This window comes from Nesoenas mayeri, assembly GCF_963082525.1.
Source record: "Nesoenas mayeri genome assembly, chromosome: 26".
In the NCBI taxonomy this organism is placed as follows: domain Eukaryota; kingdom Metazoa; phylum Chordata; class Aves; order Columbiformes; family Columbidae; genus Nesoenas; species Nesoenas mayeri.
The window spans coordinates 5,810,233-5,834,950 of record NC_137552.1 but is presented as its reverse complement, the minus strand read 5'-3'; the positions used below and the strand labels follow the sequence as shown (position 1 = coordinate 5,834,950).

The following is a 24,718-nucleotide window of genomic DNA, read 5'->3' as shown; positions in this document are numbered from 1 at the left end:
TGAAGCTTGTTTTACGTATCGATATTGCTAAACACAGCGTTCATTTGTCGAAGTTAAATCAGAGTGTGGCTCTTTAGACTCTGAATTAGCTGCACGAGGAGCTTCAGCGCGTTGGGGTGCACAGACCAGGGCTTTGATGTTCTAGTCTGGATGTAAAGCCCAAATTTTAGCTGTAGCTTTTTTATTTTTGACTTGTCCTCTCGGAGCTATTCCTGTCCCGTTGTGTCACCTCTTATGTAAGTTCAATTAGCAGAGAACAGGCGTGTCGGATCCCTCATCTGCCCAGCACAAGGACTGTTTCGTGCTTGCTGATCACTTTGGTAAATGCATCACTCGTTGGGAAATCGTAGATCCTCTGCGGTGAAGGGAAGCTCAGCCTGCGAAAAACAGCACGAGGTCCAGATCTTCAAATTCAGACACTTTTCTGTGTAAAAGAAAAAGAAATGGGGAAGAGGAGATCGTAGGCAAACCTGCAAAATAAACCAGAAAACGGGGATTTGCTGGTTTCCCAGAGTGCTCGTGGTGTCCGAGCAGCCTTGGTCATTCAGCAGCCGCGTCCCCAGGGTACGGAAGGCACGGTGCTTGGTACGAGCTCTGACACCCGATGGGCCAGTCGCCTTCCCTTAGGTTTTGTGGACTTTTCCCATGAAGAGCAGGGGGACCTGGGGACCCCCGGCCTTGGCTTTTGTCATATTCTGCTTTTTGCCCTTTTTTTACTCAGAGCTTTTATCAAGTTGCTGCTTTCTCCAGATTTATGTGTTTGTGGGTTAAAAATAGGTTGGTTAATAAATTCCTCTAGAGCAAAGTAGATGCTGCTGACAGTAAAACAAGATCCATTTGTTTGCACGTTTAACTGCTCTGAGAAGGGAACAAAGAGCCGCTCCAAAGGCACACCGAGATAAATTTAACTCCGCTTAAATATTTTTGTGATCTTGCAGCTAAAGCATTTGAATTCTGACACCCTCATCAGTATTAGCAACTGCTCTGTGAATAATGAATCAGATCTTGAAGAATTACAGATCTTTTCAAATCCAGCCGGCTTCCATTTGGCCTCATTGCCCACAGGAGAAGCTCCATGAACAGTGTGGAACATTGGTGAACAAGGAGCTTTTGTTCTCTAAGGCATCTGCGTATTGCGGGTGATGGGAGCGAGGGGTTAGGGGTGAAAAAGGAGATGATGTACGTGGCCTGTAAGTCCTGACACATCAGTTTGAGGCATCGAGGGTTGGATTCTACCCCAAATCTGGCTGTTAAATACTGGATAGATGGAAAACAAATGAAGTGAAAAATGGAAAGAATGGAGTGCAGGGACCCGTCAGAAGAGCTGGAGAACCCGGTGCTGCCGGCTCCCCGCTGTTATTCTGGGTACTGCGATAAGTGACGCTTTGTTGAAGTTCTGAGCTGTCGATGGCGTGAGATTAGATGGGCTCTCAGCTTTTATTTTGGGAGCAGCAAGATTTTAACCTTCCTGGTTACGAAAAGCTTCACAGTGATCCCAGATTGCCCAGAAACTCAATATCGAGTACACAAATAAGTCCCCTGTGCACACCCCCACACCTGCCTTCCTTCTGCGTGTGATTCGAGCGACGAGGGGACAGTGCAGGACAGTGAGCTCTGCTTCGCCATCTTTTCTTTTTTAATTCCCCTTCTTTTTCTTTCTTTCTCATCCCCGAGTTTGGGACCCCCCAGGTTTGACACTGAGATGAGCTGGTGTGGGCGCTGGAACCTTTTCCCAGTGCCTCAGAGCTCCCATTACGGCCTTGAACGAACACGTGGAGATGAAAGGGACGTCGGAGCCCGAAGGGAGTTACAGCCGGGGTGACTGCGCTGGGATCCAGAGGGAAAACACCAGCGGGGAGGAGATGTCGCTGGAGTGATCAGTGTAGTGTTGTCATTCCCCAATGGGAAAGTCAATATAGCAACGATCCCCATCCGTGAAATGAAATAACATCAGGGAAATGTGTGGATTACAGTAAAAGCTTCGTAAAAACCTGTTGTCAGTGTAACGGGGTGTTGGGTTCGGGTTCTGGTCCCGGCTAATCCAGGTTGTTCCCATCAGGTGGGGATTCCTGTGCCGACGGCTTTTCGGTGTCAGACCCTTCAAGGTCCTCGACCACAAACGTCCCCCGACGGGTGGTAGCGACCACGCAGATGAACACGCAGGAGCAGCCCTGCTAACGGCTTGTCTTCCTCATTGCCGGAATTGTGTGTTCAAACACAATGCTGCACATAATTGTTAATACTCTTTATAATTACAAATGGCTTTTAACAATATGAGCCAAAACATTGTAGCCTAAGTGTTCTTTCAGAAGTAGGAAGCAGAGACAGTATCATTAAACTAAATTCCATAATCTCTGATTTATATGAACGTGGAAAATATGATGAGCAGCGTTTTTGGCTCTCGCTCTGCGCAGCGCGGAGCAGCCTGTGTGCAAACCATTCTTGCCGTATTACTCACGTTGTTTATCATTTCTTCCTCAAGCCACTTTGACCAGCTACTCAGAAAACGTGGAACGCACCAAATACGGAGGGGAAAGCGGCAAAGACCTTGGATCGGGAGGAAACCTGAAGCCCTGGCAGTCCCAGAAGTCCAGCATGGACTCGTGTCTGTACCGCGTGGACGAGAACATGACGGCGTCGACCTACAGCCTCAACAAGATCCCGGAGAGGAACCTGGAGAGCGTCCTGTCGCAGTCCGTGCAGTCCATCCCTCTCTACCTGATGCCGCGGCCAAACTCGGTGGCAGGTAAGCAATAAATAACCACAGGTTTTGCCTTTGGGGCAGATGAAGGTTAAAGGCCAGCGTGGTACCTGCACCTCACGGCCCTTTTCATCTTCTCGTTATCTGAAGGGAGATCTCCTTTCTGCAGTCGTCATCACTAAGCGTGACAAGAATGTGGCTTTTCGTTTGACTTACTGCTTCTAAATGGAGAATTCCTGTGGGGAGAGGTGGTTCTGATGTCTCCTGGTTATTGCAGCAATACGCACAATAGTTCATTTGATGTCCTTCAGCGTTTCTCGTGCTGATCATTGGGATGTGTTTGGTGTTGGAGCGGAGCGCGCAGGGTTTTGAGCGGACACACATTTTGTAGCAAAGTTTGCATTTCGTGTGTACGGCGAGGGGCGCATTCCATTCCCATTACCCGTGAAACGAAACCTGAAGTCTTGTGTCATTTAGACCACACACATGGTTTATAAGGTCAGACTGAATGTTAAGAGGGAATTAAAATGGCCCTGTGTAATACTAGCTCCTCTCTTCTCTTGGAGAATATGGAAGAGCAGCGAATATAGTATTATTTATTAACTGTAAATTCTTTACCCATTAGCAAAGTGTGTTGGTGGAGGTGAGTGCAGGGCTCACATAAATGCCTAGAAATTCTGTATTTTTGAGACTGCAGATGCTTCAGATAAACCTCCAAACTTAGAGAGACGCAGCAAAACATTTACCCGTTTCACAGCCAAGAATTAACATCAGCCCCACAGGAAGTCTTTGAAGAAGTCATTTAATTAATTAGTTCCATTTAAAATAAAAATCTTGTTATGGTAATTGACCAAAAACTGAAGAAAAATAAGCGGTATGGGTTACAGAGTACTCAGCAGCTGAATACTGAGCCGTGCAATTGCCATTATTGAAGAGTTATCAGAAGAGCAGAGCTGGTGATCTGCAAAGACTTATTTGAAGTGTTCTGTTTATAATTGGGAAGTTTATTTCCCGCGCGATGGAGACACAGCTCTGTGTGTTTTGCTGGCAGCAAAGCGCAGCGAGGCGCGGGAGGGCGGTGACGCGGCTGTTTGCTCTCTCCCGCAGCCACCAGCTCGGCGCACCTGGAGGACCTGGCGTACCTGGACGAGCAGCGGCACGCGCCCCTGCGCACGTCGCTGCGGATGCCGCGGCAGAGCGTGGCCAGCGCCCGCGCCCAGCAGGACCTGCGAGGTACGAGCCGTGGGATACGGGCTGGAGGGGACCGCACGCATCCCGTGCTTACAGAACCACAGAATGTCCTGAGCTGGAAGGACCCACACGGATCATGGAGTCCAACTCCTCTCCTTGTGGGACACCCCACAGGTCACCCCATGTGTCTGAGGACATTGTCCAGTCCTTTCTTGAACACTGTCAGGTTGGGGCTGTGACACCTTGCTGGGCCATCTCCTTGTGTCCAGCTTGCCCTGGGGTGCTGGGCTGGGCTCTGTGCGCCCGGGACTGAGCCTGTACCTCCACCCCGTATCACATCAGGACATTCCTGCAGAAGGTCCCCAAATATCCCTCCACGATCGCTCCCCTGCCAGCCTGTGTCCATCTGAGCGCCGCAGGGCTATGACTTCGATAGTTCCTGAAAGAAATGAGCAGATTTTGCCAGGCAGATGTGTTTTTCCTCTATTTTTGAGCAAAAGGGAGGGGTCACAGCCCCGCTCCGCAGTGCCGCGTACCGGCGGGGGCAGCCGCCCGCCCGCGTCCCTCTGCGGGCGCTCACAATGCCGGGATTCAGGCGGCCCTGGACTTCTGAAAGGCCTTTTGAGAGGGGAGATTTTTGTGGTTCTTCCTGGCGAATTCCACAAAGAAAAGCCCTCAGCAATGGGAAGAGGAGCCAGGGCTGACATTTAAGTGTTTTGTTGACTTCCAGGCAGCTCCAGCTTGATTCACCCCTTCCAGCCCACCCTTCCCCTTCCACCCCTTTGGAATCCGAGCATGGCCGACAAAACTCAGTTGGGATTTTTCTGGTTGTTGCTGTACCATGGGATCACTTTGTCCTCCCCTGTCCATAGGGAAAGGGGATTCTATGGGCTGTACCGTGGGACCAGTTTGTCCTCCCCTGTCCTTAGGGAAAGGGGATTCGATGGGCTCTACATTAAGCTTTGCTTTTCTCTGGGATGTTTTTGCGCAAGTTCCCGCTGTCTTCAGGTATGAGATCAGAGCGGAATGTTGGTCTCTCGCTCAGCGCCACGGTCACGGTTCCCACCAACCACAGGAGCCCCCAGAGGAAGCAGAGAAGTGGGTTTGTCCGCGTTGCTCGCGCCCTGCGATGGGCTCACGCGGCTGCTGGGACCGTTACAAAAGCGCATGAGCAGGCAGCAAGCGAGGAACGCAGCGTTTGACAGGCACAATTTCCATATGTTGAAGGGAGCAGCCTGCCAAGGCTTCGGCGTTCGCAGCGATTGCATCCAAAACATTAAATTTATTGTAGGAACAGGATCCAATTGTTTTCCAGACACGCTTTAACAAAACGTGTAGCACTACATATTTTCTTTCTCCATTTGTTCTTTTCCCTGTTTTTTTGGTGGAGGTTGCACGAGAACAGCAGCAGCGTTTCAGCGCGGTGCAATTTGCTTCTGATGCTGTTGAGGTCCGCGCTGCTTTTAGAAAGAGGGAGAAGGAGATGGTGTGAAAAACTCTAACAACCACTATTTGGAAATATTTTCATGTCATTGAATATGTGAGGGTTTGGTTTTTTTTTTTCCAAATTATTACATGTTCCAGATATTATTGTGAAATTGCATCAATCTGGGCTGTTATACTCACCAGCGATTTGTTCCAACTGGAAATGCTAAACGGGGATTTAACTTTAGTATCTCTAGTCTTGGCGCTGGGCTGAAATAGTGAAACAATTCCCAGCCCTGTACTGGGGGGATGAGTCACAGCGCCCCGGTTTACCCCCAGCATTGAGAATCCCAGCGCAGAGGAGCTGAATGGGAGAGACTGTCCCTGCTCGTTTTCAGTACAGAATCATAGAACGTCCTGACCCAGGATCACAGAACCACAGAATCCCAGAGTGTCAGGGGTTGAAGGGCCCTGGAAAGCTCACCCACTGCAATCCCCCCATGGAGCAGGAACACCCAGATGAGGTTACACAGGAAGGTGTCCAGGCGGGTTGGAATGTCTGCACAGAAGGAGACTCCACAACCCCCCTGGGCAGCCTGTTCAGGCTCTGCCACCCTCACCCCAACAAGTTGCTTCTCAAATTAAAGTGGAACCAGGATGTGTCAGGAGAGGGTCAGTTGGTGTCTCCATCCCCTTGAGCTGGCTCTGGCTGGAAGGATGAAGTTCCAAACGCCAAGGTTTGCGGCTCAGACGCGCAGTGACTCACCTCCCTGAGTGGGCATCCCCTGCTGTCGCCGTGGCCACCTTCTCAAAGTTTTTAATTGAGAAACCATTTTGGCAATAAAGTGGGAGGATCCAGCAACTGTCTCTGCCAACACAAAGTGCTACCATCCCTTCATTTTTTTAGATTCCTGTGTCTCATCTCCAATGACAGCTCGCAGAGGCAGAGCGCACCATATGAGTTGGTCTTTCCAATGGCATCTTTGCACCGGATCTGTGCATGGCTGATACGCTTTATTTTAACTGTGTGTTCCCTAGATAGCTTCTGCCAAATGGGAAGAATGGCAAAGACCTTCTCCCTCCACCCCCAAATGTTCCTGAGAAAGTTTCGAGGCTGGGTTGGGTTTAGTTGTACATTTTATTATAACCTATTGCATACAGAAAAAGGGCAAATGAATGGGGTTGGTGTCCATGTTTCTAGATGCAAACCGCATACACGGTCTGTTGCGAGGTATTTCCTGCACTCCTTGTTAACTTCATGTTTCCTGCAACACCAGTTTTCCTCATGAAGAGAGAACATGTTTCCATTGCCATACAGGATCATCCTGGCTGCGGTCTGATCTCAGTCGTGTGCTTTGAAATAGCTTCACTTGGATGGATTTAGCACTTTGCAGGGCTGAGATTCTTTTCCATCCCCATTGTACCGACCAGGTGAAGAGATGTGTGTCTATATATCGAACAGCCATACAATACTGTGCCGCAGGGTGAATCGTTCTGCCTGGGCACGGCCTTTAATTACAATGACTTTAAGCAAGAAAATTCATTTCTTCAGCCTCCCTTTCCTCCGCTGTAAACTCCCTTTTTCTATAAAACTCTTGGTGGAAAATGCTGTGGCTGAGCTGGATTAACAGCAAACCTTTGGCTAATAAAGAGATCGGTACCTTTTTTACCTTTTGCGTTGTAAACAGCCATTTCCAAACTGTCTGTTGGCGTTGACGTCCTTACCCCGTGTTTCTTTCCAGTCCGCTTCGCACCCTACAGACCCCCCGACATCTCCCTGAAGCCGCTGCTGTTCGAGGTCCCCAGCATCACCACCGAGTCGGTGTTCGTGGGCCGGGACTGGGTGTTCCACGAGATCGACGCGCAGCTGCAGAGCTCCAACGCCAGCGTCAACCGCGGCGTCGTCATCGTGGGCAACATCGGCTTCGGCAAGACCGCCATCATCTCCAGGCTGGTGGCGCTGAGCTGCCACGGCACGCGCATGCGGCAGATCGCCTCCGACAGCCCGCACGCCTCTCCCAAACGTGAGTACGCGGCCCCGAACAGGGAGAGTCCTGCAGCAACTTCTTTGTCAGTTTGTCTGAAACGATCCCGTTGCTCCTCACACCCAAGGAATGAGCGTTGTTGCCAAGCGAAGGAAGCACCTGTCGGCAATATTGACACTGCTGTTCCAAATCGGCTTTTTGAGGAGTCAAAATAGTCTGTCTGCTATTTCTCTGACTTAAAAACATTATGGATTCTGTCTCATTGGAAAGACTCCAATTTTAATTGCCAATATTCTATTATTACAAACCCACGCTGGTGCATTCTCCTTCCCATAGTTTATTTATCTCGCTTTATCACAATATAAGTGTTCAGGGTGGGTCACAAGCCTGTGTCGGCTCCGCACCTGGGATTGTGCTGCTTTTCGTGGTCTCATCCAGTTCACGTCACTCTGCGCTGACATGTCTGCAGGTGGGGGTGACAAACATGTTTAAATCACTCAGCTCCCAGTAAGTGAATAAGGCAGGACTGAAAATACTGGGTTAGGCACCTAAAGGTATCTCTGAGGATCTAGGTCAGTCACCGTATCTCAGTGAAGTTGTTTTTATCTGTTTACTGGAACCCGGTGCTCTGAGCCACGTTGGAATCTCTGAAATGTCACCGAGTGTTGGCACGTTGCATGGTGGCACTTGTCAGAGCTAAATGAACAACTGTGGTGAAAGGCAGAGCTGGTTTCTGTGTGAGCCGCAGCGCCGCCCGCACCGCGCGTGTCCCCCGCCTGCCCGGGGATCCCGGACGTCAGAGGGACATCTGTGCTTCCCCGTTTGGGACATTTCCAATGAGAATCGTCCTGCGTCTCCCATGCACAGAGGACAAAGGCCCTTGGTCACACCGAGCACACAGTTTTTAGTTCACACTCCAGTTTCCATGAAGTTCAAAGCTGAATGATTCCTCAGTGTTAGTTATTGGGGGATCAGTCAGTTGATTTGACTTTATTTCCTGAAGGGATCACTAGTCCCAGTCTAGCTATAGAAGATAATAATTAGTCTGCAAATTTCTTTGATTCTTTCTTTTTCACATGCTGAAAAAATAATCTGTTATGCTTAGTAAAATCTGTGTTTAATAATAAATGCTGATCAGGTGACACAACTGTACTACAGCAGTTGTGTTATCAGCAATAGTGAGCTGGTGTAATTACAGCCTCATGCTCTTAATTCCTGTCTCAGCTTCACATTGCGCCAGGGGAGGTTGAGGTTGGATGTGGGAACAATTTCTTCCCCAAAGGGCTGTGGGGCATTGAACAGGCTGCCCAGGGCAGTGCTGGAGTTGGGTTCTGGTTGGACTCAGTGGTCCTGAGAGTCTCTTCCTACCAAAATGATTCCATGAGGGTGCCTGTGGCTGGGCGCTCTGACAGTCTCTTGCTGCCCGAAATCAAACCAGAATATTCATGCAAAGTATTTTAAGAGCCACGAGTGACCTGGTAGAAAACACCAGCTGCTAGTCTGTGGTATTATCGGTCATGCTGGACCTGTCGCGGTTCATAATGCTGTGTTTTTGGGACAGATGTGGATGCAAACCGGGAGCTGCCCTTGGCCCAGCCGCCCTCTGCCCACCCGGCCATCGCCAGCGGGAGCTGCCCGGGGACGCCCGAGCTGCGGCGGCGGCAGGAGGAGGCCATGCGGAGACTGGCCTCGCAGGTACGGGCGCGGGCGCCTCGGGGTGCGTTCTCGGGGGCGGTTGGGTTTGTTGGACGCTGTCCGGCGCCGCGGCTGGTGCCACGATGGAGACTCGGGTCTGTTCCCAGCTCTGCCGTGGGGATCCTGGGACACCAGGATCTCATCAGCCTGTCCAAAGAAAGGCGATCTGAGCAGATAATGGTGCTTTGGTAGCCGAGGCTGGGGACACGGAACGAGGTGTTATTGGTTTTCTCAGTTTGGGAGAGCGCGGTCGTCGTCCAGGTAGCGCTGCAGTTGAGATAAAGCACCCGCTTTAACCCTCATTCAAACTTCATTTCCTACCGCAAAGGAAGACGTTTCGGAAAGCATAGGAGATTTTTTTGGTATGATTTTCTTAAATGAAGCTTTTTGAGCTCCACGTTCCTGCTGCCAGTTCTCGATCATAAGCAGCTCTGGTTTTATTGCATCAAGCGCCTCCTCCAGAACTGCTGTGCGGTGCCACCAGCAGTGAGTTTGATGGATTATCGAGCCTCAGGAAGGGAAATAAAGGCAAATAAACCGTTGTAGGATGTTTGTGGAATCGCTGGCTGGAAGCCGTGTGCCCGGTGCACTCTGAGGAAGCTCCCAGTGGCACCGCTCAGCATCGGCGCTGAGCAACACGCGCTGTCAGCAGCAGAGATTGATTTGCTTCCCAAGAACCGTGCGGGCGATGTCCTGCGAGGTAAAACAAACACCGACCGTTCCGCCCCAGCCCGGGGGGTTTGGAGCCTCCGAGTGACACTGGGACTAAAAGGATTACTGACCCGGCAACAGATTGAAAATCCATTAGAGCAGCGGCGTCGAGCTCTTTGTTGCGCGCGATCGCCTCGCTGGGGAACTCGATCACACGCGTCTGACCTGCCTTTGGGACACTGTGAGAATCCGGTGTTCGTAGGAGGCTTGGAAGGTGCTGAACTCTTCAGTGCAGCGAATGCACGGAGCGGCTTGGGAGGCAATAGTAGAAGTAGCTGGTTAAGTAATGTAGCTGCCTGGTCTGGGTGTCAGATGCTGCAACAGGAGCTCCCGGGGCCAGTTTAGGAAAACCCTCATGTAGATGAGCTGGAGGCTCGGTGGAGTCCAATCTAAACCAGAAAAGATGAAAAAAGGGACTGTCCTTTGGTGCGAGGAGAAGGGAGAGCAGAGCAGCGCGTTCTGTAGCTGTGGAGCAACAGAAGCATTTCTGGTGCCTCGCTTCAAACAGGTCTGGTTCAGCTGGCTGGAGAAAATAGAACCCAAGGAAGTGAAGGAAAGACTGACCCGGAGGGTCGTCTGCTTGGAAAAGTGTTTGTTGGACGGGTGTGTTTTACAGTTGCATTAAGCGTAGAGTCAGAATTGAAGTTGGGAAGAAAGTGTTGACAGTGATGGACAACCACAGTTATCGGGGGTATTTTAGGAGCTCCATGAAACAGATGTGAGGAGCCGGGAAAGCTGTGCGCAGATGTTCCAGATGTTTCCTCTGCTTGCTCCGAGCAGGATGTTCTCAGGTTGTGCTGTGGCCGTTGCGCTGGAGAGACGCAGATCGTTATGAAAGCGGATTAATAATACGCTAACGAGCTTCTGGGTTGGCACGGGCTCCAGAACGCGGGTGGGCAGCGTCCCGCTCACCCACTCCCTTCCCTCTGCAAATGTCACTTACCCCGAAACTCAGCGTTGTGTGGCGCTGGTGACAGAAATGAAAGGGGAACAGTTGCTCTTCCTCCTCTGGATTATTCAGCGCTGTCCTTTGCTGCCTGCTTTTCTCACGCAGCGGGTTCTTGAGGGCAAGGGTTGCTTTTAGCTCTCCTTGTCAGAGATGAACAGATAATTAATTTTAGAAATAAGTCACTGAAGACTGCAAGAGCTAAACTCAGCGTTCCCCTGCTGGAAAAGAGCATTATTTGTTGTATTTTTAGGGAGCAGTTTGAAGTCCTCCATGGTTTCTAGTGCAGTGTTCAGCAGTGAACTGGTGGAGAAGAGAAATGCTGAGAAATGAGACAATTTAGAAAAACGGTGTCAGGTGTGCGGTTTGTCCTCAAAAGCGGGGCCAGGCAAACCGTGTCCGGCTGGGGAGGAGTCACCGCACTTGCCCTCCGCGGTGGGTCCTGGGAGGTGGCGCTGATCCCCCTATGGGAACCACGCTGGCGCAGTCACCGCATGTCTGTTCTAGCGCGGGGCTTCTGGTGCCGCCGCGGAGGAGCCGGCGCTGCGGCCGGCGGTGAAACCCCAGGGTGGCGCTGGGGCCGCGTGCCGGAGCGGCGCTCAGCACTCAGCGCTCAGCACCGCTCCCGGCTGGGGCCTCTGCAGCTCTTCCCCGTCCCCGCTGCCGCAGCGTGGGGCAGAGAGACTTGCGAGGAGGAGAAGAGCGCTTGTCTTGCCAGACCTGGCAGGCTCTCAAAAGCCATGACTAAAGCTCCTCGTATTGCAGCACCCATCTTGACACTTGCAAATAAAACATAAGCATTGCTGGCAGAGCTGCTCAGTTAGTCTTTTGTTTTAAGGTAGATGCATGAATTATGGAAAGAAGGTTGCAGGGTTGCTGTATTTATTCGAGCCTGCCCTCCGACATGGAGCAGCCTGCCGCTTTTCCTGCAGTGCCCAAGTCAAGCTTAGACTTGGCTCTTTGCTACGATGGACGCACATCAGCTTTCCTGGTGCACAGAGCTTCGTGTGAACTCGTCCAGAGCTCTTCGGTGCCTCTAAACATATCGCCCGGTGTCACAGAAAAGGTGAAACAGGAAAAAAAGCAGCTGTGAATATGACCAGTAAGACCAGACGTGTGTCTGCACATCTTTTAAACACCGCCAGGGACGGCGACTCAGTTCCACCTCTGAGGAGTGAAATTAGAGGCTTTCCCACCAACTCGAGCCTGTGTTGAACAGCACCGACCCACAGATACGTGTCCCGGTGACCTTTGCCTTGCGGAGGTACCGCAGCTCCGAGGAAGACGCCTGAGCTCTGTCCCCTCCGCTCCGGGTCGCCTTCCCCACTTACCCTGGGGGCTTTATCCTTCACTCACAGAGATTTTTAATGGAATGGCTGCACTGTTTTAAACAACCCATTGAACAGCTCTATTCTTCGGGTTTCTGGATGCCGCGTGGCAGCAGCACTTAAACAAATGGACCCAGCGTCTGCACTAATGGGTCGTACCCGCGCGCAGCAGCTGCTGGAGGAGCTGGACGTCCATGGCGTTAGCCCAGGGCTGGCGGCTTCAGAGCCTCTTCTCCCCGTGCTCCGAGCTCGTTACTGCTGCCGGCCTTTAAAAGAAAGGGAGCGCTCCTGCCTTCCCGGAGGTGGAGGGACTGGGCACCGCCGGTCCGCGCTGCCCCGCCACACTAATGCGTTTCAGAGGCCATTTACGGGCCTGCTCGGCTGTGTCAAAGTAACGAACCGTCCCAATAAACTGGGTCACCGTGTCCACGCGCAGTCACGTGCAACGGATAAAACGCAGCAGCGCTGAGTTCCATTTTAATAATTGCATTGATGTTCTGAATGAGGAGCAGGATCGCAGTGGATGGGGAGTGTATATTAAGCCCTGTTCGTGGGAATCTGTCTGCAGCTGCTGCCCTGGTAGAGCTCTGTGACATCTAAAACAGCGAAGAGCAAACCAGTTCAAGGAAACAATCACAAGTTATTACTGACGCCAAGTCCTTGAACAGAGCTCAGAGCGCAGTCCTCTCGCTCCCGATGTGTCAGATGCTGTCAGTGTCCGTCTCTGCGAGCAGCTACAGCTTAATTCCATTTATTCCTCAAGTGGCAGGTCCAGTCATTTTTCAGGATCAGTGCCTGTTCTTACCAACTGATTCGTCTGGATTCTTGTCATGGGTAGTTAACACTCGCTGCTCCCAAAGACTTCACCTGCCACAGCACATCAGACTCCCCAAACAACACCCGCTGCTTCTGACAACTCGCCCGACTCGCGTCTGATGCGGATGCGTTGTTTTTCATGGTTTTCCCTCTGTCCTAGGTTGTGGCGTATCACTACTGCCAGGCCGACAACGCCTACACCTGCCTGGTGCCCGAGTTCGTGCACAACGTGGCCGCCCTGCTCTGCCGCTCGCCCCAGTTCGTCGCCTACCGGGAGCAGCTGCTGCGGGAGCCGCATCTGCAGAGCATGTTGAGCCTGCGCTCCTGCGTGCAGGACCCCATGGCCTCCTTCCGCAGGGGCGTCCTGGAGCCGCTGGAGAACCTGCACAAAGGTAGCGGAACGGCGCTCCCCGGGCTCACACGCACCTGGGGTCACGGAATCCCAGAGTGTCAGGGGTTGAAGGGCCCTGGAAAGCTCACCCACTGCAATCCCCCCATGGAGCAGGAACACCCAGATGAGGTTACACAGGAAGGTGTCCAGGCGGGTTGGAATGTCTGCACAGAAGGAGACTCCACAACCCCCCTGGGCAGCCTGGGCCAGGCTCTGACACCCTCACCGGGAACAAGTTTCTTCTCCTCTTTCAGTGGAACCTCCTGTGTTCCAGTTTGCACCCATTGCCCCTTGTCCTGTCCCTGGTTGTCACCAGCAGAGCCTGGCTCCATCCTCCTGACACTGCCCCTTTAGATACCTGTGAACATGAATGAGTCCCCCCTCAGTGTCCTCTTGTCCAGCTCCAGAGCCCCAGCTCCCTCAGCCTTTCCTCATACGGGAGATGCTCCACTCCCTGCAGCATCTTGGTGGCTGCGCTGGACTCTCTGCAGCAGTTCCCTGTCCTGCTGGAACTGAGGGGCCACAGCTGGACACAAGATTCCAGGTGTGGTCTCCCCAGGGCAGAGCAGAGGGGCGCGTGTCTGGCCTTTCACATCAATGCTTTTTGTTGTTCTCTTTCAGAGAGGAAGATCCCGGATGAAGATTTCATCATACTAATTGATGGTTTAAATGAGGCTGAATTTCACAAACCGGATTACGGAGACACCATAGTGTCATTCCTGAGCAAAATGATCGGAAAATTCCCTTCCTGGCTGAAGCTGGTGGTGACAGTCAGGACAAGTCTACAGGTGAGACCGAGAATTGTCACGAGTGGTGTCATTGTCCTGATGGGCTTTGATAAAGGTCTTGGTGGATGTCTGGATTTGCTTAAGACCCTTTAATTCAGCTTATCCTTTTGACTTTTTTGTACTTGGCTTTACCTTTGTGTCTCCAAACTCAGTCTACGTTGTTGAAAGGATCTCATCCAGCATTGCTCGTTCACGTCAGTGAATGTTCATCAGCAAATCGCTTTGTTCAGTTGAGTGACACGGCTCACATGCCCCAGTGTTGGGATCTTGGTGTACTGGGGGCATGTCCTGCTGTCTGTCCGCCTGTGCAGCTTAAGATCGTCCTCTCCTCCCTGCAGAGTGATGAAGGGGTTCACATCTTCACACCCCAGAGCCTGAAGGTGTTGTTGCTTTGCTCTGGAGGAGTCAATGTCAGGCCAAGACATTATTCAGCTCAATGAAAAATATCCCAAGCAAGTGCTGAAGCTCTAAGCTCAGTGTTGTTTGGGTAATTCTTCAGTGTTTTCATTCTAGCCCGCAGCTGGGCGGGCTTTTGCCTCCAGCCTTAGCTGCTCAGCTGGCATAAGGGTTGAGCTGACCTGAGTTTGCTGGCTCAAGTGCTCGTCCAGCGGAGCGAGCTGGGGAACAAGCACAGTGACCCAGTGCGGGCAGATCTGCGCTCTCAGCTGTTTCCCAGCAGAAATGGTTGATTTGCAGCATCACTGGTGGGAGCGTTTGCTCTGAGCGTCGGAGCCCGAGGAGACAGATGTCAGGAGGATGCGGCGCATTCGGGAGCCGGCTCAGGCCTGCTCTGTTTCCCATTTTTTCATCATTACCCATTTCTTTCAGTAGCACAGGGCTGCGCAGTTCGTTTCTACCAACCTCCGTTAGCACTTTCCTTGGGGTTTGCTGATGTTTACTGAGATGCGGGGGTTGATTTGCTGTGGTCCTGGCAGGGACCTGGTTCCAGCTCCAGTGGGAACAGACTCTGTGCTGCGCTTCTTGTTTCGCTCAGTAATGGAGCAGATTAAACATGATTTGGAAGAAATCTTTTTGCAGTCGTAGGTAAATAGAGTCCCTATGACTTGAATTCCTCATTTAATTAGGGCTTTTGCAGCCCTGCAGCCTTCACTGCAAGCTCGAGGTTCACACTGTGCTCACCCTCTTGATTTCACTGGAGAGCTGGTGGATTCTGCGCTTGCCTCGCCCAGCTCCGTTGCATCATTTCTCCTCATTCTGCAGCGACTGAGAGCAAGAATTCCCTCGGAAAGGCCTTTGATCTTTGGTTTATGTTGCATAAGCATCATCAGTGAGGATGAGAGCATCCTGGTTGCACTGTCCTGCAGCAGACAGATGTACTGATGTTGCACTGGAAGGTATTTGCTGTTAGCTGTCCTGCATTTCCCCGTTGGGAGCCGCTGTGTGACCCCGCAGCACGCTCCACTTGGCTTCAGCAGAATGTCCTTTAGCCTCGGATCCGTCATCTGTTTGTCCACAGGTGATCCCCTGTGCCAGCGAAGGGACGGCGTGTCCGTACGTGGTTGGGATGGGGTGGGAGCGACGAGGCCACTGCTCCGGGTGGATTTTCCAGCCCTTTGCATGGATGCCGCATGAGGAACCGTGCCCTTCATTGTTATTACAGTCACGTTTCACATGCAATCTGCTCGATTATAGATGAGGTTGTGAGGTCCTGAGGGCACAAGCTGCCATCTCGTTTGCCTGCCCTGATGGAAAAGGGCTTAAAGGAGTCTCAAAGGTGCTATTGCAACATGAGTTACGTTTACTTAATGAATAATAAACACTGCCAGCATGAGTATCTGTGGTTTTTTCTTTCTTTGTAGGAAATAATTAAGCTGTTGCCCTTCCACCGGATATTTTTGGACAGACTGGAAGAGAACGAAGCCATAGACCAGGACCTGCAGGCGTACATCCTCCATCGGATACACAGCAGCTCGGAGATCCAGAACAACATCTCGCTGAACGGCAAAATGGACAACACGACGTTCGGCAAGCTCAGCTCTCACCTCAAGACCTTGAGCCAAGGCTCCTACCTGTACCTGAAACTCACCTTTGATCTCATAGAGAAGGGATATCTAGTACTGAAAAGCTCCAGCTACAAAGTGGTGCCAGTGTCTCTGTCGGAAGTTTACCTGTTGCAGTGCAATATGAAGTTCCCAACGCAGTCTTCCTTTGATCGGGTTATGCCTCTCTTGAATGTGGCAGTGGCATCTCTGCACCCTTTAACAGACGAACATATTTTTCAGGCCATTAATGCAGGTAACATTGAGGGCACTTTGGAGTGGGAGGACTTTCAGCAGAGGATGGAGAACCTTTCTATGTTTCTTATCAAACGTAGAGACATGACGCGAATGTTTGTTCACCCCTCTTTCCGAGAGTGGCTTATTTGGAGAGAAGAAGGTGAAAAGACCAAGTTTCTCTGTGATCCCAGGTAAGCAAACGCGCCGAGAAATCAGAGTTTAAAATGTATGTCTCGTACTGTGATCTGAATCGTTTTGTTTGGCGAAGTCACGCGCGGATGTGTCTTGACCTGGCTTTGGGCTGCCGGTGCTGTCCATCCTACACCTGTGCTGGTCACGTTAGGTCTGTGTGCGGTTCTTGGAAATAACCGATCCCAGGAGCTGTTCCTCGGGAGGTCCCATGCTGGCGTTTCGGCACATTGGTCCTGCCCGCTCCGCCTGGAGTCGGGGAACCGTCCTTGTGCAGCAGGGGATAAGGACATGAGGGGTGAACAGTGTGGATGCGTCTTTTGCAGTTGGCTTCTTTCTGAGGTTGCGTTCCTCGTAGCGCTACTAAATGTCTTTTCGAAAGCAAAGTAAGGGCCAGAATCAGGCTCGAGCAGTTTTGGACTGTACATGCATCCATAATCTGTGTCCTGACAGCAGCCGAGCTCCTGGCTTAGCTCACAGGGAACAGAATTTAATCACAGTTAGATTTATCCTCTCTAAACCCAGTGGTCACTATTAACGTTATCTCTGTTTCTGCTGCAGAGTGGAGACAGACGCTGTGTCTGTAATTCTGGTGGTTTATCCCTGTAAGCTTTGCCTGCCCCTTTCTTAAATGTGATTATAAAAACGCGGGAAGCGCTGGGGTGCAGGGCCGTGCCAGCGCCGCTCCCGGGCACCGCACTCAGCACGAACAGAGCCCGGTGGTGGCTGCTGGCACCACGGAACCACCTGGCAGGTGAAAGCAACTGGAGCTCTTCACGGCGTCAGAGTCATTTACCACTTTAAATTTTGTGGTAAACAGGCTGTGGTAGAAAAATACTATATAGCTCCTCCCAATGGGCATCTTGCCTCTTCCAGTCGGTTCTGCACAATGGTCGTATCGAGTGAACCCTCCGCACAGCTCTCACAGCAGCAGGTGTCTTTGTGTCAATCAATGGTAGTTATTTAATATCCTTCCCCGGAGTCGTTAAGTGCTCGTCACTGCGTGACGCGTTTCCACCCCTGAGCTTCAGCTGTTGTGCTCAGAATCCTCCTGCCCGGCTCTGGGGAAGAGCTGACGTGGAGACGTTGAGCTCAGAGCGCGGTGAACCTCGGCGACAATTAAGATAAGTAATGGTTTTCCCTTGTATTCGTTGTGCGAGCAGCACAGCCCGCTCTGCCCCAGCTCTCAGGAGTAGCCTGTGACAATTTGCCCACCTCTGGTTTATTCACAGCAAGTTTGATTCTTCCTCCTCGCTTGGGAATGGAGACTTGGCGCTGTGCGGACCATTCCCAAGCTCATCGTCCAGCGCTGCAGAAATGCGCCGTTAACGTGAAGCTTGTTGACCTTGCCGCGTCGATACGTCAAGAGTCAAGTTGCTGAGGCTGCTTCTTTTCCCCAGGAGAAGAGCCTTGAAGTGAAATGTGGTTTTGTGAAGCTGCTGTTAATTGACTTACCCTGACAGGCTGCCCAGGTGTGAGCACGTCGTGAAGGAGATCGGGATAATGGGCCTCGTGTCCGCAGCACTGCAGCTGGGTCACCTCCCTCGTTTCGTTAAGGAGGGCGAGTTCCGTGTTCTCGGATGCAGCGAAAGGAACAATGTCCAGAAATTATCCCATTTTTCTATGCTTTTGAAATAAGCAGCAAATGCCCACCCTCCAGGCTGGGATGCTCACCCTCTCTGAGCACTCCCCGTGCGTTGCTGTCCAAAGCAAAGGGCAGCGGGCACCGAAGGGCAACGCTGTCGCTGCGGGGAACCCCCGGCATCCACCGTGATTTAATAACCGGCCACCAAAACAATCCGTTGTCAGAGCGTTTAAACAGCATTGCAGTGATGACTTTCCAGCCTGCCAGTGCAGCGCCATTAACCAAGCGTCTAGTTGACAAATAACATGAAATATTTTAGGGAACGACTCAATCCTTGGTGACTGGTACACGGAAAAGATGGTTATTATTCTGCATTCACTTGTGTTTCTTAACTTAAATGCTGCTGCAATGCTGTGCGGTTTTCTGCCTCGACTTAATCAGAAACTTCCACGCAGTTCTTTTCCACGCTTTATCATGCTAATAGAGTGTTTTATCCCTGCGCTGCTGCGACGGGGACTGGCGAGCAGTAAAGGAGCTGTAGGCAGATACGGACCCCGGAGTGAAATCACTCCGTCCAGATTGGAGTATCAACATGAGTTCCGTGTCTAGACTTGCGGTGTAGTCAGAGGAGAGAAGTAAGAATGATGCATTTCACCGTGAGCTAAAAGGCTAAAACAGGTCAGACGAAGCGGCTGCTCCGGTTGATTTGTGACGGGCCCACCAGGAGCCGTCTCCAGTATTGACAAGTAAAACTGGAAGAGATTGATTCTGCCCAGGCTGCTCTTCTGACCAACACTCAGGGTTTGACGTACGTTCGTGGAGTCTATTTTCTTGTACAGTAAGTAAGAGGGGACCCTCTATGCTGTTGCACGTGTGTCGCTGTCTTAATCCGGACTTTTGCTTCTCGTGGTGGCCCTGGCCCACCCGCGCTGTGTGTGCTGGCGGCGTGTCCCCAGTTGTCACCACTCCCCCTGGAGCAGGATAGACACAGGGTTCATGTCTGCACTGCCCAGGGAACTTCGCAGCATCCGGGACCTGAGCAAAATGAAGCCTTTAGATCTTCACCTCTGGCTTGGGTTCAGCTCATGTAGGTGCTCTCAATCCACATCTGTGTGGGTTCAGCTCATGTAGGTGCTCTCAGTCCACATCTGTGTTCCTCGAGCAGTCACTCTGATCTCCTGGAATAGAATCACAGGATGGTTTGGGTTGGAGGGACCGTAAAGCTCCCCCAGTTCCCCCCTGCCATGACAGGGACATCGTCACCAGCTCAGGGTGCTCAGAGCCCCGTCCAGCCTGGCCTGGGGTGTCTCAGGGATGGTTCATCCACCCCGTCTCTGGGCAGCGGGGGCTGAGGACGTCTCCTGTCTGACATCCTCTCCTATAGCACATCCACGGGCCCATCTGCCCTGGATCGGGACACCCTGCATGCACCAGCGGCCCCGGTCGGACCCGCTGGGGCTGATCCAGGTTGCCACGGTTTCCCGCAGAGCTGTCTCTTAATACAATATAATACAATGCAGTGGAGGTCTTTTACATTCTCCTTTTCCTCCCGGGAGGCACGCTGCAAGCGGAGAGCTTTCCTACACAACATTAATGTGTTTATGTATTACCCAGCGAAAGGAGGGAGTGTATACATTAGAAAAAAAGAGGGGTTTTTTGCATTTGGTGGAACGCTTGATCTGATTGACAAATAACAATCTCCAGTCAAAAGATACTTAATTTAGAAAGTTTGCAAGAAAAGGAGCCGGTGAAAATGGTATTTATAGAAATCAGGGATACAACAAACAGCTTTAAATGGGGTTGGGTCATTACATTGTGCATCACTTCTCACACATGATCCAGTTCACTCCTCCCTGTGTCACTTTGTCATTATGGCGCATGGGTTCATTGACTTTCGTTCTCTTTGGTATTACAAAATTCCGAAAAGCTCTTAAAATAAACTGTTAGCTGAAATTGCGAAGTGTTCACCAAGACTCGGGCTGTGTCTTAAGTGTTTTCTCTGCATTCGCATGGGATGGATTTTACTCAGCGAAGCGAAGGTGCTGTTAGAATTCAAGGTGAGGCAAAACAATGGGTTTCGGGCGCGGGGGCAGCGCCGGCTCTCGAGGGGCCGCAGGGACCTGAGCGCGGCCGCTTCCGTTATTGCCCGGGCTCCGCTACAACAAATCCCTGTATTTCAGTGCCAGAGGAGGGCTGGCAGCACTTGGGCCGGACCCTGCCCAGCCCAGCCCAGCCCAGCCCAGCCCAACCCAACCCAGCCCAACCCAACCCAACCCCCAGCCCTTTGGTGTTACCCCGTTTATTTGGGGACAGGGCTCTCCCTCCCCGGGTGTGGAGCTGCGGAAGCCCCTTGTCTTCTGTCAGATTTCACTTGCCATTTCGCCACACAAAAGCACTTTTCTACTTTACCAGAGGAGCGAATAACGTTCCCTGTCCTTAAAAGCCCTTTTGAAGCCGCGGTTGAGATCATATTTGATTTCCTTTGGCTGGAAGGGGTTTGATTGCGTTCGTGTGTAGTCACGTTTGTGTTGAGTTCCAGAGATGAAGTGGGTTACAGGGGCTCTCTGGGAGTGCCCGGGCTTTAAAAAGAATATCCATTTGTTGGAAAAAACAGGAATTTTGCCAGATATTTGCTGATCGCATCCCGAAACGGTTTGCAGTGCGTCACATTGTTGTACCTTGTGTGTTTCGTGCGGAGAACCAGCTCCTCGCGTGTCTGGGAGGCCCCGGCCGTGCCGAGCTCCTGATGTTAAACATGAAGTCTGTATGTTTAAAAATGTTGGTAAAAATCATCGCTAACAAAGGAAGTTATTGTCTCTTTTATTATGTTTTGCCTTAACGAGGGCTCGATGTGTCGCTTACTTAATGTGCTTTGATTGCCAGCCCGGTAGCATCTTTATTATTGGAAAAGCTGGAGAGGGTGTTCAGGCGGGGTTTTCCGTGGCTGTGCGGGACGTGTCGGGGTGCGGAATGCCCTTGTCATTGAAAGGGAGTTTTTCAAAGTGTGACTGTTTCGCATACCCCGTTTTCCAGTGACGCTGGGCTGGTGACAGCACAGCTGTCCCTGCAGAACGGCCATGAAGCAGCGCTGCGGCTTTCCTGCAGCGGCACCTCTGGGGTCCCCACAGTGACGTGTGGCCACAGTCAATGTGCTGGTTTATTGCTGCTGCTCTTCAGTGTTTGAGCGCTTTGAGCTGTTGGCGATCACTGATAATAAAGGAGCAGCTGGTTGGTGCTTTACAAGTGAGAATTACTCCGGGACAAGGAGTAGGAGCAAAAACCGTTGTCGAAAAGCTGTTTTGTTGGCGTAAGCAGCAAATACTGACGTGTTCTTTGTTCTGCTTTTAGGAGTGGCCACACGTTACTTGCCTTCTGGTTTTCCCGTCAAGAAGGAAAACTAAACCGCCAGCAGACCATCGAGCTGGGACATCACATCCTCAAAGCACATATTTTTAAGGTAACGAAAATGAAGATGAAATGGAGATGTCAGGGTTTGGTGAGCAGTGTGATGGCTGCGATGGGGCGGCGGGAGCGTCAGGAAACGCCGGTGCTATGGGAGAGATCCCGCGATCAACCCGGATAACCTCTTTACAGCCTGGACAATGGGAAATAGGGCAGTTTTGTTTCAGCAGCTGAGTGCTAATGGTGTTCAGTGTATTTGTTCTGTAAAAGGATAAATGTCATCTTTTATGTCTTGCACTGATATCTAAGTATAGATGTTCTGATACGGGGGCTGAGATTTTTATAGCGCACGTGGTGATCTTCACATGGCTGTTCCCAAAGCGCGTTCTCTGTCCCTCGCTCCCGATGGGGACTCAAACAGCTTATTTCTGGGTTTGATGGTATTATAACTATTTTAAATTATTTTAACCGTTTATTATAAAATTGTTTTCCATTTGTCCAATTATACTGTACTAGGCTGACTGAAATTCAACACTGACCTCTAATGCCCTGTGCTGTGTTATTCCGAAAGCAGCATTTAATGGTGGCTGAAATTCCTGAGCCCTTTTCTCCGCCTCCGAACACCAGCAGATACTTTTCTGTATTTAGCTCCCTGAATTCTGAAGGAAACAAGCGCCTGGAGTTGTTATTTATAAGAGCTTGTCTAATCTGTTGCTTCTTTTTATGGTAAAACCATCTCAAGTGACAAACGTGTTGACGGCTGGTGCGGCGCATCAGAACGTCCTCCACATGCAGGGGCTGGGGCTGCAGGTGCAGCTGGTGGGCCCTGCACATGGTCCTTCAGAGGAGAGAAATCCCGTGTTCTGCTGCTGTTTGCTTCCCGGTGCCCGTGTCGGTCTGTTGTACAAAGATCTGCCCGACTCAGATGTGATCCTGCTGCTTTGCACCCATAGTGACCACGCGAGGGACCAGCAGCAGGGATTTGCATATCGAGAGAGGATTCAAGATAACCGTAGGATTTCCATGGAAACTGCGGATTTTATGGGAAGCCGATAGAACAGCAGCACGGAGGGCGCACCCGCAGCACGGGCGAAGCTCCGCGCTGGGCTTGCAATCATTCCCCTCGCCTTTGAGCTCCTGTTTGATGGCTGTAGAGAAATTATAAATATAAATAGAATAGCTATTATATTGCTAGGAGTGGGGAAACTTGCTCAACAGTTCTGTGCTCTGCCCATGAGTGCTGCTGGGAAAGATGTCAGACATTCTATAGGTTACGTACGTCCCGCTGGTGGACCTGGCGGGGAAGGGCCTGGTACGAGGTCCAGGAATCCCGTTCCAGGCTGTGGTCGAGATTTCCTTCATTCATCTTGCTGGGAGCAGATATTGTCGTCTGCTTTGACTGTGTCATTAATAAGGCGCCTTTGTGAAGCAGTTCTGCCAAAATAGCACGTGCTTTATTAAAAACCGTGAAAAGCGGCGTGCTGTGCTCCTCGGCGTGACGTTTGCTGGCGGTGGCGAATGGCGGCAGGTTGCTCATGGTTTAATCCTGCCTTTCCTAGATCCTGAGAATGGCTACAGAACCTTTGCAAGTTATTTCTGCGAGTTTATTAATTGCAAAGGTCGCATGTGGCAAATTGTATTTGTAAGCTTGCATCTAAGCCACCTTTTCTTTTTGCAGGGGCTGAGTAAAAAGGTGGGGGTATCCTCCTCCATCCTGCAGGGCCTTTGGATCTCCTACAGCACCGAAGGTCTCTCCATGGCTTTGGCGTCTCTGAGGAATCTCTACACCCCAAACATAAAGGTACCGGAGGGTCAGAGCTGCGCGGTTCAGCTCCTGCCCGAGCAGCTCCCAGCGATGGGCGCTGATGAGGACGGAGCGGCTGCAGGACCTGCCCGTGCCGGCCGTCCCACCGCGCTGCGGAGAAACCCCCGGTTCCATTGGGGTTTTATCACCACCTGGGGCGATCCCTCAACTCTTCGCATTGACCGGGGATCTCCCTTTCATTGCAGCTACTGAGCAGTGAACTTGGGCCTGTGCAAAATGTAGCTTTCCTTCCCAAACATGGGGTTCCACAGCTCCATCGAGGGCTCAGGCACTGACTCGGTGGTGCCAAGCACCACAGCACGTGCTGGTTCAGGCACTTCGTGTCCATTTGCATTGCTTCAGATGAACGTGTTGGCGTAAGTGACTTATCTGTGCGGCAGGAGGGGTTCCGGGCAGCGATACAGGTCTCAGGTTGTTCCTCGTCGGGAAGGATGCTTCCCCAGCCCCTTCCCATACGGGCAAAATGCCTGAAATGGAATGTATATTGGGCAAGTGTTTTTACTGGGCATGTTATGTCCCTCAGTGTTTGCTTGGGTGTGTGCGGAGGGCTCTGCTTTAAATTCTCTTGTTGCCCTGACAATAAACCGATGTCTCTCCACAAAGCTCAGCTCACAGGAGCTCTCCTCCCTGCAGGTCAGTCGCTTGCTGATTTTAGGAGGCGCAAACGTGAATTATCGGACTGAAGTTCTGAACAACGCCCCCATTTTGTGCGTCCAGTCCCACCTGGGTTACGCCGAGATGGTGGCTTTGCTCTTGGAGTTTGGGGCCAACGTCGACGCCGCTTCCGAAAGCGGCCTCACCCCCCTGGGCTACGCGGCTGCGGCTGGGTTCCTCAGCATCGTCGTGCTGCTCTGCAAGAAACGGGCCAAGGTAACGTGGCCGCGGTCCTCTGAAAGCTGCTTTAAATAGTGAAGGGTGTTCTGGAGAGTCCTTGAGCCTCGGGAGGTTGAAATGGCAGCGTCGCTCTCGCAGCGCCGAGCAATCTTTAAATATCTCCCCGAGACACATTTTCCAAAATCTTCCATCAGACTCGTCCTAGAAAAATACCCCTTTGTTTAGCTTTGCGGTGAGCGTTTGGAGCTTTAATTGTACGTAATGAGTCCAGTTTAAATATTTTGTTGAAGAAGAAAATTGTGCTGATTTTTGAAGTGGAGCCTCCTGGAAACAATTTGTGGTTTCTCTATATGTTTAGCTTCAGTTGGGAAGGCAAAATCTGGGTTTGTATAGCTCTGGTGTGGAAGTCGGGACGACTGAAGCATCGCTCAGATCTTGCCGTGTTGTCTGTAATAATGTGAGGACAGTATGAAGGGAAAACAGAATGCTGCTTCTCTTGGGATGTTTTGGGAGAGTTTGGTGACTCTGATATTGATTGGTAAGAAACAGCATTCCCTGCCTGAGAACGGGAATGTTTGACCTATGAAATGCTCATGGAAGGGATATTTTACCAGAAGAAATGCTCATTTTGCACACGTGGCGTTATTTTGGAACCAGGTCTGGAAACTA

General features: G+C 51.3%; 1 protein-coding gene across 3 annotated transcripts in view; it reads left to right on the top strand.

Annotated features, from left to right (window-relative positions):
* TANC2 (tetratricopeptide repeat, ankyrin repeat and coiled-coil containing 2) overlaps window positions 1–24,718 on the top strand; it is a gene marked incomplete at both ends in the record, with an annotated part of 87,965 nt that overhangs the window by 44,908 nt on the left and 18,339 nt on the right. For all 3 annotated transcript variants that reach the window (XM_080359950.1, XM_080359949.1, XM_080359948.1), the window contains 10 exons: window positions 2,483–2,746; window positions 3,809–3,934; window positions 7,060–7,341; window positions 8,864–8,997; window positions 12,959–13,190; window positions 13,811–13,977; window positions 15,798–16,405; window positions 21,337–21,445; window positions 23,069–23,191; window positions 23,849–24,085. In XM_080359950.1, the coding sequence (XP_080216076.1) occupies window positions 2,483–2,746; window positions 3,809–3,934; window positions 7,060–7,341; window positions 8,864–8,997; window positions 12,959–13,190; window positions 13,811–13,977; window positions 15,798–16,405; window positions 21,337–21,445; window positions 23,069–23,191; window positions 23,849–24,085 (2,282 nt within the window). The remainder of the gene's footprint in view (window positions 1–2,482; window positions 2,747–3,808; window positions 3,935–7,059; window positions 7,342–8,863; window positions 8,998–12,958; window positions 13,191–13,810; window positions 13,978–15,797; window positions 16,406–21,336; window positions 21,446–23,068; window positions 23,192–23,848; window positions 24,086–24,718) is intronic.